Source organism: Acomys minous, assembly GCF_964271855.1.
Source record: "Acomys minous genome assembly, chromosome: 12".
NCBI lineage: Eukaryota > Metazoa > Chordata > Mammalia > Rodentia > Muridae > Acomys > Acomys minous.
In genome coordinates, this window is record NC_140493.1 from 25,181,147 (window position 1) to 25,196,568 (window position 15,422).

The 15,422-nt window shown below is 53.9% G+C and overlaps 1 protein-coding gene across 1 annotated transcript; it reads left to right on the plus strand.

The window, feature by feature from the left end:
* The first annotated feature begins 3,272 nt into the window (after positions 1 to 3,272).
* MB (myoglobin) lies at positions 3,273 to 11,075 on the plus strand. Its single transcript, XM_084751584.1, has 3 exons — positions 3,273 to 3,438; positions 8,756 to 8,978; positions 10,479 to 11,075. Exons 1-3 carry the CDS (start codon positions 3,344 to 3,346, stop codon positions 10,620 to 10,622), a joined length of 462 nt encoding a protein of 153 aa, XP_084607710.1. The 5' UTR covers positions 3,273 to 3,343; the 3' UTR covers positions 10,623 to 11,075.
* The last annotated feature ends 4,347 nt before the right edge of the window (positions 11,076 to 15,422 follow it).

A 15,422-nucleotide genomic window follows, 5' to 3' on the forward strand; every position in this document is an offset into this window, starting at 1 on the left:
ACAGTAAAGTGCGAGTCCTGCACAGTGTCCCCCTGACGTAAGATAGGACCTAGACCTGCTGCTTCTGGCTGGTGTCAAGGCGGCGAGCCGGTGCACTCGCCAGCATGTGGCCTAGGTGGTCTGGCCATCCTGGGACAGTTGGCCTCTTCCCTTCTGCCTTCCCCTCCTGCACCCAGAACTCACCCTCTCAGGGACCAGAGATGTGGAGAGGCGGGGCCTGCAGAGGGTCAGCTCCTGTAAACCAGCACTGACCAGGCCCTCAGTCCCTGGCTGTAGAATGAATGGGTAGACAAAGGGACAGGTGAATGGTATATGGACATCCACTCTGAAGCCCGTGTCTTCTGCTTTCCTGCTTTGCTGGCTTGGACCCTGGTGGCCATCGGCCTAGGCATGAACAGCAACAGCTCTCGTCTTTCAGTCATCTGCAAATGGCGGATGTTCCAGAAGGACACACAAGAGCCATGCTGGAAGCGGGAGGGGGGGGGCTCACGGGAACTGACCTCCCTCCAGATCCCTGAGGGAGAGGGTGGGACCCAGGGTGGGCATGAGTTTCACAGGTTTTCTGTTGTGTTTTCCCACTGCCCGTCTGACTCTAGCCACAGCCCTGTTCACAGCTGGAAGAGAGGCCTGACTGTCAGAGCTGACAGCACCAGCTGATCGGGTAGAGAGTCCTGATGCTGCCCTGCGTCAGGTGCCAGACGTGCGATTGGTGGCTGGCTTGAAGGGAACAGTTACGTGGTCTCCCACCGTAGCTCCCCACTGCCACCTCAGTAGGGCCCACTACAGCAGCGGTTCTCAACCTCCCTCATGCCGCAACCCTTTAGTATAGTTCCTCAGTATTATTTTTGTCATCTACTTTATAACTATCATTGTGTTACTGTTATGAATTACAATGTAAATTTCTGATATGTGGGATATCTGAGATGGGAAAGGTCCACGGACCCTCAAAGGGGTTGCGCCCCACAGATTGAGAAGCGCTGTTCTTAAGAAACATGAAGGTTAAGCCAGGCGTGATGGCGCACGCCTTTAATCCCAGCACTTGGGAGGCAGAGGCAGGCAGATCTCTGTGAGTTCAAGGCCAGCCTGGTCTACAGAGTGAGTCCAGGATAGCCAAGGCTACACAGAGAAACCCTGTCTCAGAAAAAAAAAAAAAGAAAAAAGAAACATGAAGGTTGGTAGTGAGTGCCTGCTGGCACAGCCTGAGCAGACCTGGTGTGCTCAGGCACACGGGGTCTGTTCTCTCTGAGCTAGGCTGTAAGTGGGATGGTGCCCCCTTCCTCACGTGGTAGTTGGACGGGCCTTGCCAGGGAGACACTATAAAACCTGAAAAGCCACTGGATCCAAGCATCTGGGAGACAGATACAAGCACATTGCTGTGAGTTTGAGGCCAGCCTGGGCTACACAGCAAGTTCTGAGCCAGTCGGGTCTGCACAGTGAGACCTCCGTCTCAAACAAGACAAAACAAAAACTGGAATGTCCTGAACAAATGGAAGTGTCCATGCAACCTCCATCACAGCATGGAGTGCCCTCCTCGGGAGTGCTGTGAGTCTGTTGGCCACAGGGTAGCCTTAATTTTGTTGTTTGAGCATGTGACAGAGTGGCTGCAGTACCATGTGCTCTCTGTGACTGTTGACTAGATGGTAGGTAAGTGATGGATGGGTAGCTGGGGGGAGGGGACATGAAGGGAGGAGGGATGATGGACAGATGGATAGATAGATAGATAGATAGATAGATAGATAATGGATAATTGATGGGTAGAATGTGGATGAAGGGTGGATAGTGGAGGATGGATGATAAATAATAAATTATGGGTAGATTGATGGGTAATGGATGACCGGTGGTGGGTAGATGGATGATGCATTGATTGATGAGTAATAATTGGTGGGTGTGGACAGATGCATAAACGGAAGGGTACTAATAGCTGGCTGCTGGCTGGCTAATAAACAGGAGAAACATGGGTAGCTGGACAGGTAGATGGGACTCAGCCTGGGCTCTGCTTTCTTATAAAGCCACCTGTCTAATATTATTTAAAGTTTTAGTGTGTATGTGTGTGTGTGTGTGTATGGGTGGGTGGGTGGGCAGGTGGACACACACACACAGAGAGAGAGAGAGAGAGAGAGAGAGAGAGAGAGACAGAGACACAGAGACACAGAGACACAGAGACAGAGACAGAGACAGAGACAGAGACAGAATTCAAAAGGCAGCTTTCAGGAGTCAGTTTTCTTCCACCATGTGGGCCCTGAGGATGCTAAAGTGTCTTTACCCACTGAGCCATCTCTGTAGCCCCCAGATAAGGTTTTCAAGAGCGTGAACTGTGGGCCCAGACTCTCGAGAAGCAAATGCCAGCTGTGTGATTCATCCTGGGGACCATGTCAGTGCTCACCCTTAGGGGTCCTTGGGGGATTGCAAGAACTAGGCAGAAAGAAGAGGGCCCGTGCCAGGCAGAGTCTGAGAGTGCTGGCAGCCACCACCCTGCCGGAAGTGCCATGTGGTGCGGCAAGGGCCATCGTGGGAGACCACAAGTAAAGCGAGGAGCTGAGGGTTTTTTATGAAGCATGGTAGCACAACCTTTCCGAGGGAGCAGGGAGAGTGGAGCAGGCCCAGAGCTGGGCAGTCCTTAAGTCAAAGACTTGTCTAGGTTGCTCCAGCCACACGCACAAGCCCCTTGAGTCTCCTTTTTACCACTTCCGGCTAGGCTTGGAGTACCAGGGAAGTAAGAAGATGGCTGGCAAGATGGCTCAGTGGCCACAAGGGTTTGCCACCAAGGCTGGGGATCTGAGTAAGGTCCTTTCTGAAAGGAAATAATTGACTCTTGAATGTTGTCTTTTGACCTCTACAAACATCCTGTGGCACACACATGCATGCGTGTACGCGCACACACGTAATAAATAAAAAAGAAAAGTCGTCACAAAGTGAGAGGAGGGGACTTCTGGGGGCCAGCAAGATGCCTGTGCCCAAGCTTTGGAACATGACAAGTCCCCTTGGGGCAGCAGACAGGGGGAGAATTGGGTTTCAGCTGCTGGCAGTGGCTTCGGTGCCCTTTCTGTGGGCTTGTGCAAGTCCAGACAGTGGCCTGGCTGCTTCCCACTCCCCACCCCCTATTGCCCCAAGCTGTCCTAGCTCCCCACAATGGCACTTGCCCCAAAATAGCTGCCCATGTGAGGGCCAGAGAAAGGCAGAGATTAGACCCCTAGGGGGCGGGGGGTTGAGGAGGGTGGCACCCAGTGATCCTGGCCAGACTAGCATCCAGGAAGGTATAAAAGCCCTTCAAGCACCAGGTGGCCTCAAACCCCAGCTGACAGCCGGCCCACACTCACTCTTTTTGTCCTCTTCAAAATCTGCCATGGGGCTTAGTGATGGCGAGTGGCAGCTGGTGCTGAGTGCCTGGGGGAAGGTGGAGACCGACCTTGCCGGCCATGGGCAGGAAGTCCTCATCAGGTAAGAGGAAGGGACGGACCCTCATCCCTTTACCTGTTCTGTAAGGGTCACCAGTGTATGGCTCCAAGGGGAAAGCTGGCAGGGTAGACCAGTTGGCCGCAATGATGAGGTTGGATTTCATTTGCTTCTGAGTGCTGGGGATTGGACTAAGGAAAGGGAAAAGGGGACCACCAATCTCAGCTGATGCCAAGAACCAAAGCAAGCTTCAGCATTACACAGCCCTCCAGAAGAATCTTATCACGGCAACGAGGCCTGTGAAGACCTTGTCTGTTAGTATGGGCTGAAAGCTTGGATCATGTGGTTGCCTTCTGCTGCAAGGCACTCCTAGATAGGCCCAGAAAAATCACACATTCTGAGCCTGGGCAAGGGCTGAGGCTCATGAAAAGGGCCTCTCTCCTCACTGCTCACCCAGAGGCTGCGGCTCTTCCCTGGGCTCCGGGCTCGGCTGGCTCAGAAGCCTGGTGAGATACGTGAGCTGCTCATTTTTGGCCTAGGGAGGAGGTGGCTCTGTTGCCATCAGCCTCTGCAATGTCCTTGAAGCTGTGGCTTGAAAATGAATTCCTTGCTACTTATGATCCAGGGTGAGTTTCCCTCCTGATCTCGATGGTCTTGCATCACTCCCTTAGATTTTGTCTGTTGCTAACCCCTCTGCTTGGGGAGCAAGGTCATCCGAGGTCAGAGCCCTTTAGGCAGCCATACGGGAAGGAGGCTCATCAGCTTTTGGGAACACCTAGGTATCTCAGCTTCTTCCTCTTTAGATGCTGGGCCTACAGGCCCTTCTACCTGGACTAACCCACATCTCAAATTGGGATCAATTCCTAGGCCACAGATTTCCTGTGTGAACTTGGACAAATTGTTTCCCTTCACTAGGCCATATTTCTGCCTTGGACTGTTTGCCACGGTCTGTGAGACCCCTGCCCTGGCATTCAGAGTCCCTGCCCTTCTTTGCTGTGGCCAGCAGGTTACTGGGGGCAGGGTTGGTAGAATAGTTTTGCATGACCCTAAGGCTGCCAGGCCTTGGGCAGTGATCTAAAGGCTTGAAGGAGACCTAGGGTATTGTGCCATTAGAGAGATCCTCTTCTCTTCCCAGGGGAGTAATTGAGGCCTGCCAGGATGCAGGGCCAGGTGGGACATGATGCCCAGACTGCTGACGCTGGGAGGCCCCAAGGACAAGAAACCCCACCTTGTCTCAGGCTTGAGTCATGGGGCCACACCAGCTGCTCCTGCCCTCTCCTGTGTGGGGGGGGGGGACAGGGAGGTGGCCTCCCAGGTGGCATGCCAACTCTTAAGGCTGCTATTGTCTCATAGGCTCTGGGCTCCTGGCCTGTCTCAGACACTGACCCCAGCCTTGTCTGCTGACCTCAGCAAGGTCATTTCGGCAAGTACCTAAGCAGAACTCTGAGTCCTGGGCTGGTAAGCACAGAGTCCTAGAACAAGGAGATCCCACAGCTAGCTAAGCTGTGGGCTCCAGCTGGAAGAGGCTGTTCCCTCTGAGAACTACTTCATTTCTTCCTGTCCATATATTTTCTGGCTCATCTAAACCTGCATTTATTCATTTATTTATTTATTTATTTATTTATTTATTTAGGCTTTTTGAGACAGGGTCTCTCTGTGTAGCCTTGGCTGTCCTGGACTCACTTTGTAGACCAGGCTGGCCTCGAACTCACAGCAATCTGCCTGCCTCTGCCTCCCTGAGTGCTGGGATTAAAGTTGTGCACCACCACGCCTGGTTTACACCTGCATTAAAAAAAAAAAAAGACTTACTTATTTAATGCTTGTGAGTGTTTTGCCTGAATATATGGATGTGCATCATGTGCATGCAGTACCCAAAGAGGCCAGTGGAGGGCGTTGGATCCCCTGGAAATGGAGTTACAGATGGTTGTGAGCTGTCACGTGGGTGCTGGGAATTGAACTCAGGTCCTTTGGGAGAGTGGTAAGTGCTCTTAACTACTGAGCCATCTCCCCAACCCTTATGACGACATTTTTTGTTGGGGAAAGGATTTTGGAACGGTTTGGAAATGACTAGCAGTGGCAGCAACTTTTCACATAATGAGAGAACTGACTCACAGAGCCGCAGGAAGCCTGTGTCGGTGACAGGCCACCTAAGACTCCTGGCAGCGATAATGGTGGTGACAGCAGAGAGAGGAAGGGAGTCTCCCAGAGTGAGCCCCTGGGTTGGATCACCCTTATGAACTCATGTAACCGAGAGGTTTAGCAACTTGCCCCAGATCACACAGCTAGCAGGAATGCAGACAGGATTCAAGTTCAGGCTATGTGGCTGTGGCCGGTGCTTGGTGACCCTTCTACCCACCACCTGATGTGCTCCTAGGCCGGGGTCTAAATAGGTGGCTGTTTAGAGGCCAGCAGAAAGGCAGCCTCCCTTCCCTGACCAGCCTGACTGCCTGCATGCTGAGCCTGGCCCGGTCGCCTAGCAACAGGATGAAGAAGAAAAGGAACCCCAAGAACACATCCTTGGTCCCTTCCACAGGGGCTGAGCCAGGCGTGCTCTGGGGAACCCAAGGGGGTGGGCTCTGGACCACTCCAGACTCCATTAGTCGGGGCTCAGGGAAGCAAGTGGCCATGTGGGGCCTGTACCCTCTCCCATGACGTGAACGAGCCTAATCCTATTCTGCCTAGAGCTGGGAGAGCGCAAGGTTGGGGCAAGCCTTTCAGAAGCTAAGAAATCAGTTTGGTTTACATTCGATAAGACCCAGAAAGGCCAGGGACTGTTTCGCCTCACACAGGACACTGGAGACTGAGCCAGCACCAAAATGCAGTGTCTCTAAAAGCCTAAAGCCTCAAGCCCTTATTCCTGCCGCCTCCTGGCCCCATTCAGCCTGGTGACCTTGGGCTCACCTGTGGCTGTCAGGCCTCCCATCTGTCAGCAGGAACTCAAGGGTCATTGTCGCTAGATATTAATAGTCAGGAGCTCAGGGACCCTGGACAAGGCGCCAGAGACAAGCCGTCAGTGACGCATGCAGCTCTGGATGGGCTCCCGGAGAGTGATGCTGCGACCCCGCCGCCACTGGGAACGCGGCACCTTGGCGTGGCTTGGAATCACAGAGCAAGAACTCGTGTGCGTTCCTGAGCCCACGCTGATGGAATGAGCACGCTGAGGGGCCCTGTAGTCAACATAGTGAAGTGCTGGAGCGGTGGGAAGGCCCGTCTGTGACAAACGACCATGGACGTGAAAGAGGGACATAGATCCGCTGACCTCAGCGGCTATATCAAGCGCCCACCCACTGGTGGTATGGGCCTGTCCCCACTGTGGAGCATTGTACCCTGTGTTGTTGTGGGGTTTTTGTTGGTTTAGTTTGGTTTTGGGTTTTTTTGTTTTTGTTTTTGTTTTTGTTTTTGTTTTGTTTTTTTGTTTTTTTGTTTTTTTTTGAAACAGGGTTTCTCTGTGTTAGCCTTGTCTGTCCTGGACTCGCTGTGTAGACCAGGCTGGCCTTGAACTCACAGAGATCTGCCTGCCTCTGCCCCCGCCACCCCCCCCCCCCCCGAGCGCTGGGACTTAACGCGTGTGCCACCGTGCCCAGCTTGAACATCACATCTCAAGAATACTCTAGAAATTGTAATACTACCAGAAAAAAACAAAACAAAAACAAACAAACAAAAAACTCTCAAAAACCTCAGAAGCCACCCATCCCCCACCATGGGTCCTAACCAGGCTGGCAGGTCTGGAAGAGAAAATGGAACAGGGAAGGAACCCCAGGCCCCCAAAAAAACTCAAGCTTCACGCCGGGTGTGGTGGTGCACACCTTTAATCCCAGCACTCGGGAGGCAGAGGCAGGCAGATTGCTGGGAGTTCGAGGTCAGCCTGGTTTACAAAGTGAGTCTAGGACAGCCAAGGATACACAGAGAAACCTTGTCTCAAAAAACAAACAAACAAACAAACAAAAAAAGAACTCAAGCTGGGGGCATCGACAGATCACAAACTCTGGGATCATGCAGCAAGGTGGCACATCAGCAGCCAGACCTAGCTCTTAGGTTAGAGGAAGCAGCTTAGCATCCTGGTGATAGGTCCTCCCTGTGGGGCCATGGGGACCAGGTGCTTTCCGAACGGCTCGGTGCACAAAGGGAAACGCATATGCTCATAGCTGTGCTGTAAGGATAACAAAGAGTCTGGGTACCAGGGTCATCCTGATAAACATGTTGGGAGGGGCCCTGGGGGGGGGGAAGCAGCTGTGAATTGTTTTCCTGTCCAGGGTCCAGTTCTGAGCTCAGACATCCACCTGCTGTGGCCCAGGGCAAGCCGTTGCCCTTGATGGTGTTTTATTTGCCCATGAGTGGATCAGGGACTGACCTCATCAGGGGAGGTTGGTGGCTCTTGTAACCCTCATCATCTTCCTAGAGCAGGGCTTGGGTGCCCGGCTGGGTGAAGCCACAGCTCAGGAGCTGGCAGGCAGGAGCAGCTGTGGCCCTTGGTGGGCCCCCTTGCCATCACCACTGGAAAATGGACGAGGTAGGATAAAGCTTACGTCGGTGTACAGGGGTCTCGTGCCAGCCACAGCCAGCCAGGTGGTCTAGAATTCCAGGTCTTGGTGTCTTCAGGCAGGGAGTGGTAGAGGCAACCCTGATATAGACCAGGGGTGCCGGGTAGGGGTGAGGTGGGGGAGTGGGGCTTCTGAGTCACCCACATCCAATGGCTACCTGGCTTCTCTGCACACTTGCCCTGAGATCCTACTGGGGACATTCCATTTCAGAATCCCATCCCCTAGCCGGGCGGTGGTGTCACATGCTTTTAATCCCAGAGGCAGGTGGATCTCTGAGTTCGAGGCCAGCCTGGTCTACAGAGTGAGTTCCAGGATAGCCAGGGCTACACAGAGAAACCCTGTCTTGAGAAACCAAACCAAACCAAAGCCAGAGTCGTGCCCCTGTCTATAAGACAGAAAGAGTAGGATTGACACCGAAGATAGGGTGTGAGCCCAGCACAGAGCGGCACACACAGATGCTCAGCCTCAGCACACCCCCACTGTCCACTCTCCAGATATCATAGACGCTGGGGCGAGATGCAGAGATGTTGCTGCCCTTGCCCATCTCGGTGACCAAGAGAGTGACGGAATTGATTCTAAAGGAAGAACGGCAGGCAATTGCCCCACATGCACTGAGCCAGACACACCGTGGGCCACCTCGCGTTTAACCCCTGAGGTCGGTCAGGTCATGGCACACCACTCATCGGGGATAGTGAGGCATACAGAGGCGTGGTGAGTCGGCCCAGGCCACGCAGCTGGGAAGAGACGGACACAACCGGCATCCAGCGGCCGTCAGCCAGCACACATCTCACTCCGTCCCTCCCTGCCCCCCCCCCCCCTAGGCTGTTTCAGACTCACCCCGAGACCCTGGAGAAGTTTGACAAGTTCAAGAACCTGAAGTCAGAAGACGAGATGAAGGGTTCGGAGGACCTGAAGAAGCACGGCTGCACCGTGCTCACAGCCCTGGGCGGCATCCTGAAAAAGAAGGGGCAACATGCGGCTGAGATCCAGCCTCTGGCCCAGTCGCACGCCACCAAGCACAAAATCCCTGTCAAGTACCTGGAGGTAGGCGGCCACAGCAGGAGGGGTGACGGGTGCCGAGCTCAGTTTAGCCACTCTGTGGGAGTGGCCTGCTTTCTCCCCACTCAACCCAGTTTCTCCTCTGCAACCTGCCCCGACCCTGTTTGTTCCCTTTGCGGGGTGCTGAGGACCCACACAGGATGCGCTTCAGTGTCTGGGTCCAAATGCTGAGCGAACACCTCAGTGTGAAGGGTGCCTGATACACAGCTTCCCTTCTCTCCATAAGCAGGAGCCCTTGTTGTACCCACTGAACCGATGAGGAAACTGAGGCACTGGTAGCTCATCCGAGTCACAGAGGCAGGATTCCCGCTCAGGGTTCCAAAAGAGAGCGGTGGGGAGCTGAGGGTACCTTCGGTTTCCCTGACGCACGGCTGTCTCATTTCATGATGGCCTAGGTGCCAACTGTGCTGTGGCCTGGAGAGAGGCCAGGAGCCTCCCCGAGGGGGTCCTCTCACAAGGCAGGGTCAGAGCCAGACACAGAACTCTCCCCACTCCCTGAGGACGGGGCTGTTCCACAGACCCAGGCTCCATCTACCCTCTTTGCTGCATCTGTGACTTGTGAGGCACATTTCACAGGCCTGTGCTTGCAAAGGAGCCCTGTGCCCTCTGGATACACCCGTGTCCCTCGGTGCCCCCTTTTGCTGTCTCCCACTCTCATCTCTGCTTGCACATGAGGGCCCAGTGAAAAAGACAGTAACAGCAGCTGTACCCTCACTCCTGAGCTGGCAAGAGCCTGTCCACAGTCTCTGGGACCAACCTCAGCTCCTTAGGTACCTTAACCTGGTTACTTGGTTGTCTCCTCAGTAAAATGCTACCTCTCCGTACAGCAGCCAAGGCTGTATGGGGACCAAAGTCCAAGTCACTGGTGATAAGCACTGTGACAGTTTCATCCATGAGCCTTTGCGCTCTGGGCAGCCCCAATCTCCATCTGGGCACTAAGCGCCCCTCTTCCTGTCAGTATCTGTGACGCCCTGCTCAGTGTGATCCTAAGTCAATAGTCATCATCAGGCCTAAGTTCAGAGAGAAACGCACACGCTAGGACGGCCTCCGCCCGGGGGGTCTGGTTGAGCACAGGTCCTGGGTAGGTTAGCAGACCCTGAGTAAGGCGCCTTACCTGCAAGCTCTCATGGGCTAGCTGTGGCTGGACGTGCATCCTGCAGTGGTGTGGGCACACAAGAGGTGAGAGGGTGGTTCCAGAGAGGCCGCCCCTCGCCTGGGTTCAAGTGCCCCATTCCTAACCATGTGACTTCAACACACAGCCACACCTATCTCTGCCACAGTTTCCACATCTACAAGGCAGGGATGGTGATGGTGCCCGCCTCCTGGTGGTAGTGGGGTTTAAAGGACTTGGTTCACCACGATTGCACGCATTGTCCGTGCTTGGGAACGTGTCCTGGGAACTGAAAAGAAGGGCAGTGGGTGGACGCCCTTGCCTCGTGGCTTGCTCAGTCCCATGACCTGCAGCCTCTTGTCCTCTCCTTACAGTTTATCTCAGAGATCATCATCCAAGTCCTGAAGAGCAAATACCCCGACTTTGGAGCAGACGCTCAGGGCGCCATGAGCAAGGCCCTGGAGCTGTTCCGGAATGACATTGCTGCCAAGTACAAGGAGCTGGGTTTCCAGGGCTAGGTCGACGCCTCCCACTGCCCAGGCCACCAAGCCCGGCGGCCAGTGTCGTGTAGCAAGTAGAGTGTGCAGTGCCCTAGGTTAGCAGAGAGCAGAAGAGGGGAGCGCAGTGTGGCATCCAGTCATCTCCTGGGGACAGGGCTCTGGGTGGCATCACCCCTGGGGAACCCAGAGGTGCAAAGTGGTCTCAGATTCCTCAGCTCCGCTGGGTCATGCTCAGTTCTCCCGCCACCTCAGCCTCAACTTACTTCCTCCTGGTTTTGGGAAAATCCCTCTCCCACTGTCACATGTGACCCCAAATTCATGTCACTGATTCCCAGACCCTGACCTTTGAACGAGGTGGAGGGTTCTTATCAGGAGTGGGGGGTGGAAAGGGGGGGCCAGTGGGCATCAGAAGTCTCCTGCTGCTCGCTTAGCTGCTGGCCTACCTTGTTTCAATAAAATACCTCAAAACTACTAATTTCTTGTCTTTGAGTGTTTTGCCCCTTCCAGCAAGGAAAACACCCAGAATCGTGCCTAGAAGAATGGGGTGTGTGATTCTGGGATTGCAGGCAGACCGAGAGGATGTCGGGCAGGTCGCTTTGTGCAGTCACCTCTCAGCGGCAGGCACACACGGGGGGGGGGGGGGGGCTGCCTTCAGGGACAGGGAAGGAGGGGCCCCCACCTGGGCTCAGAGCAGTGTTAAGAAGGTGTGAATGCAGTCAGGGTCAAGTGACCTTGGCAGTGTGGGGATCAGTGCCAGGTGCCCTGGGCAGAAGATGGGGGAGCGGAGGGCGTGATGTCACTGCGGGTCCAACAGCTGAGGCAATGTGAGAAGGTCACCCAGCCAGGAAGTGACAGAGCTGAGAGCCAACAGTGACCTAGAAGACAACAGGGTCTCTGACCCTGGACAGAGCCGGTAGCCAACAGTGGCAGCTGCTGATCGTCTGGCCAGTGAGAGGGCAGACAGCTGGGAGCTTCTATTCAAACACAGGATGGAAAAAGAAGCCCATGTCCCCAAGTGTGGACTATACGATGAAGCATGTGAGCCTCACAAAGGACCCAGAGCAGGCCTGTCGCTGGGGCCAACGCAGGCTGAGCTAGGCTCAGCCACCAGTCCTCAACAGGCCAATAGACAGAGAAGTAATACTGAAAAGCAGAGAAAGGAGATTTAATCACACACCTGGCCACACTTGGAAGGGAAACAGTGACACCACACACCCACACCCACCCACCCACACACACACATACACACACAAATCTATCTTCAGGACTCTAGTGTGAGAGCCAGCAGTATGTGTAGCTAAGCTGTCCTGGTTGAGATATGGTCTATGTTAGGACAAAAGTGGCAAAAAGTTACCCTTGGTGTGTTGGGGGCCAAGCTGTGCTGCTGAGAGCTCAAGCTGTGTAACAGGTCTATAAGAGGCTTATGGGGGCGGGGGTAGGGGGGAGCCGAAAAGGCCAGCATGGAGTAGGAACATGAGAGGGAGGGGGGGGAAGAGAGGGGGGGCAGGCAGACAGAGACTCAGAGACAGATAGAGACTGAGAGACAGACAGGGGAGGGAGGCAGGGAGGGAGGGAGGGAAACAGACAGACAGACAGACAGACAGACAGGGAGACAGACAGACAGACAGGGAGACAGGGAGACAGGGACAGAGCACGTGACCTGAGGTGGCTGGGACCTTTTAAAGGGAGCACGCATCACTACGACGTGAGGTGATGACGTAAGCTGAGCAGGCTGTCAGAGCATGCCTGATTTACAACAGTCTTGTCCATCGTCACCTCTCCTCTGTCCCGCAAGGGTGGTCTGACACTGTCTGAACTGTGTGAAATTCCTTCCTGGAAGACAAGCGCCTCCTCGGACTGCACTAAACGTCAACTTTTTCTTTCCCAGACATGAGATCCTAATTTGTGGGAGTCTGTAGTTTCAGTAGTCTGATAGCCAAAGGAAGGGATATCTTTTCCAGCCTGGTGACCAGAGTTTGACCCACAGGAAGATGGAAGAAGACATCCAACTCCATGGAGTTGCCCTCTGACCTCCACCGTGGATGCACGCACTCGAATCCATGTGTGCACACATAATACTAATGATGATTAATCGTAATAACACCTTCATTTCTGGGCGGGGCTGTGTCCTTACCATATAGAGAAATTCCACTGACTCTCAGACAACGGGCTCTTCCTGACACGCGATCTTCCGAGGGGGCTGAAGGAGCTGGCTCTTCCCCTGGCTATTAGCCATCCATCAGCATTCCTGTCAGGAACGCTCCTGGCTCCTGACAGGAAGAAATGCAGGCTGCAGAGGAATGCTAGGCACTTGTCATTTGCCCTGCACTCATCAAGTCATGTCAAACCTAGAGGTAAAAATAGAAGCGAGCTTAGAGCTCTGAGGTGCACATGCAGGGCAGTTGCTGCGTCTTTTGTCAGGGTAGCTCAGTTGCTCTGAGTCCTCACGGCGCCAGGGGCAAATACTTCGCCTTGGTTTATTTAAGGTTTCTCTTCAGCCCCAGCCAAGATCCGGCAAATTCCATGGTGTGTGTGTGTGTAGGTTGCAGTGTGATTGCAGCCATCTGTTCCTGGCATTGTCTTGCAGCCACTGTACCCCCAGCCGCTCCTGAAGGCCCCTCCTGGAGTTGAGGCATAGTTCCCTTCATACTCAGACCCCACAGACCCATCTGAGTCCTGCTGTCTCCTCTAGGCACCAGCCTGACTGAGGAAGGTTTGCCTGGTATGGCTGTGCACTCCACGTGGTGCCTGACCACGACATCTTCTAAGGTTTGGGTCCCTGCTCCACATGACAAGCAGTGATCTCAGAGAATGTGCCTTCCTGATCCCCCGGGATGCTCTGTGATCTGGAGGGGGGATCCTGAGCAGACCCTTTTCTCTGAGACCCACGACCACCTGCAGTCTGTTCTCGTCCACTCTGCACTGGGGGATTTCAGAGAGGGGGGTCTCCCAACCCAAGTGGCAGGGAGTCCTGTGGCTTATTCTAGCCTTTGTCCTACCTGCAATCTTTCTGGCTCTAGCTGGACCTAAGCTTTGCATCTGCACATCCAAGCAAAGGCACGGGTTATTTCTTGTTTGTTTTCAGTAGCCATGGCCTTCCCTGGGGCTTGGGCACAGAAATCTTATAGTCTGAAAAGGTGCAGGCCAAAGTAAGGCAGTTCCTAAGGGAAACACCCACCAGTGTCCAAAACACACCATCCTGCAGGTATGGTACTGGGTACTGGGTACTGGGTACTGGGTACTAAATGCATCTGCCACCACAGGCAGCTGTTTGCTTGTTCAATCCAGAATTATTAGAGTCCTGACAGTAGAATGAACTTGAGGTACAAAGGCCACCACACTTCCAGAAACAGAAGTTGTAGTTATTGGCAGCCCCTGCAGGACAGTGTGTTTCTGCTCTGCATGCAGACCCTGGGACATCCGGTCAGCTTGGAACACACCATTGTGTGTGCACTGATGAGAGTATCACTTGTAAACCGCAGGCATTAAAAAAAAAATGCACACAGGCCTGACATGGCGACACACGCTGTTAATCTCAGACCTTGGGAAGCAGAGGCAGGTGGATCTCTGGAGGCCTGAGGGGGTGAGTTGTGGTAGGAATTGGAGAGGGGACACCACACACACGCACGCACGCGCGCGCACGCACGCACGCACGCACACACACACACACACACGGCTGGTGCCATCTGCCAGCCTGGTGCTAAACCAAGAGCAGCAGCTTATAAAGCTGTGCCGACTCACCAGAGCGATGGACTCACCATGATGGTGCTTGCTGCACCTGTGCCCATTCCTTTGCCATCTTATTGGTGATTTAAACTATCCATGTGCGTTTGGGGTTTTTTTGTTTGTTTTTGAGACAGGGTTTCTTTGTGTAGCCTTGGCTATCCTGGACTCACTTTGTAGACCGGGCTGGCCTCAAACTCAGAGATCTGCCTGCCTCTGCCTCCTGAGTGCTGGCATTAAAGGCGTGTGCCACCACTGTCCAACACATTTTCTTTAATAGGAAAAGAAAATAGAATTTATAAAGAACACTGCTAGAGGCAGCAGGCTAGGTAGGAGCAAGGTACTGCCTGTAGCATAAGTGAATGGTGTGTCTTTTTTGGTTTTTCAAGACAGGATTTCTCTGTGTAGCCCTGGCTGGCCTAGAACTCCCAGAGATCTTCCTGCCTCTGCCTCCCAAGTGTTGGGATTAGAGGAGTGGGCCTCCACCGCCTGGCTGAATGGTGTGTCTTTAAACAACGCAAGAGACTTCACCTTCAATTGATTCACATCAAACTGGTTGTTATGGTCTGATCACAAGTCACCCACAAATTCAAAGCTGTTTCCTAAGCTGGCATTTTGCAGAGAACTAAACAAAGGGGCCCTGCTTGATCTCTTTGACAAGCAAGGCCGCATTGTGCGTGCCTCATGTTCAGATGCTATCCAGCAAGGAGTGTGTGTATCTGAACTGCTTCCCCACCCCCACCCCCACCCCCACCCCCGAGGCCTCCCAACACTGTAGGGAGGAAGGACAGCTGGAAAGTCGAGCGACTGTGGAATCATGGGGTTATGATGTGGGGCTATGGGGAGCTTTCAGTTCTGAGGATTGGGGTGGGGTGGGGTGGGGTGGGGTGGGGTGGGGTGGGAGGGGCTTTCTGACCCACATAGGAGGAGGTAGGACCCAGGGAGGGGTGAGCATCCCTGGTTCCATGGAGAAGTGGTCTATGTCAATCAGTATGCCCAGCCTGTGCCCATGTCAGCCAGCCGGTACCTGCTCATGCAGAGGCTCTGCACTAGATTTCACCCGACTGAGTTAGGCTACCAGAAAAGGTTAAATTG

What these genes read in the sequence shown, in the direction of transcription:
- MB (XM_084751584.1), top strand. Translation starts at nt 3,344, where the DNA reads ATGGGGCTTAGTGATGGCGAGTGGCAGCTGGTGCTGAGTGCCTGGGGG. An exon ending in GGGCAGGAAGTCCTCATCAG is followed by an intron (nt 3,439 to 8,755) that starts GTAAGAGGAAGG and finishes CCCCCCCCCTAG; the next exon opens with GCTGTTTCAGACTCACCCCG. An exon ending in TCCCTGTCAAGTACCTGGAG is followed by an intron (nt 8,979 to 10,478) that starts GTAGGCGGCCAC and finishes CTCTCCTTACAG; the next exon opens with TTTATCTCAGAGATCATCAT.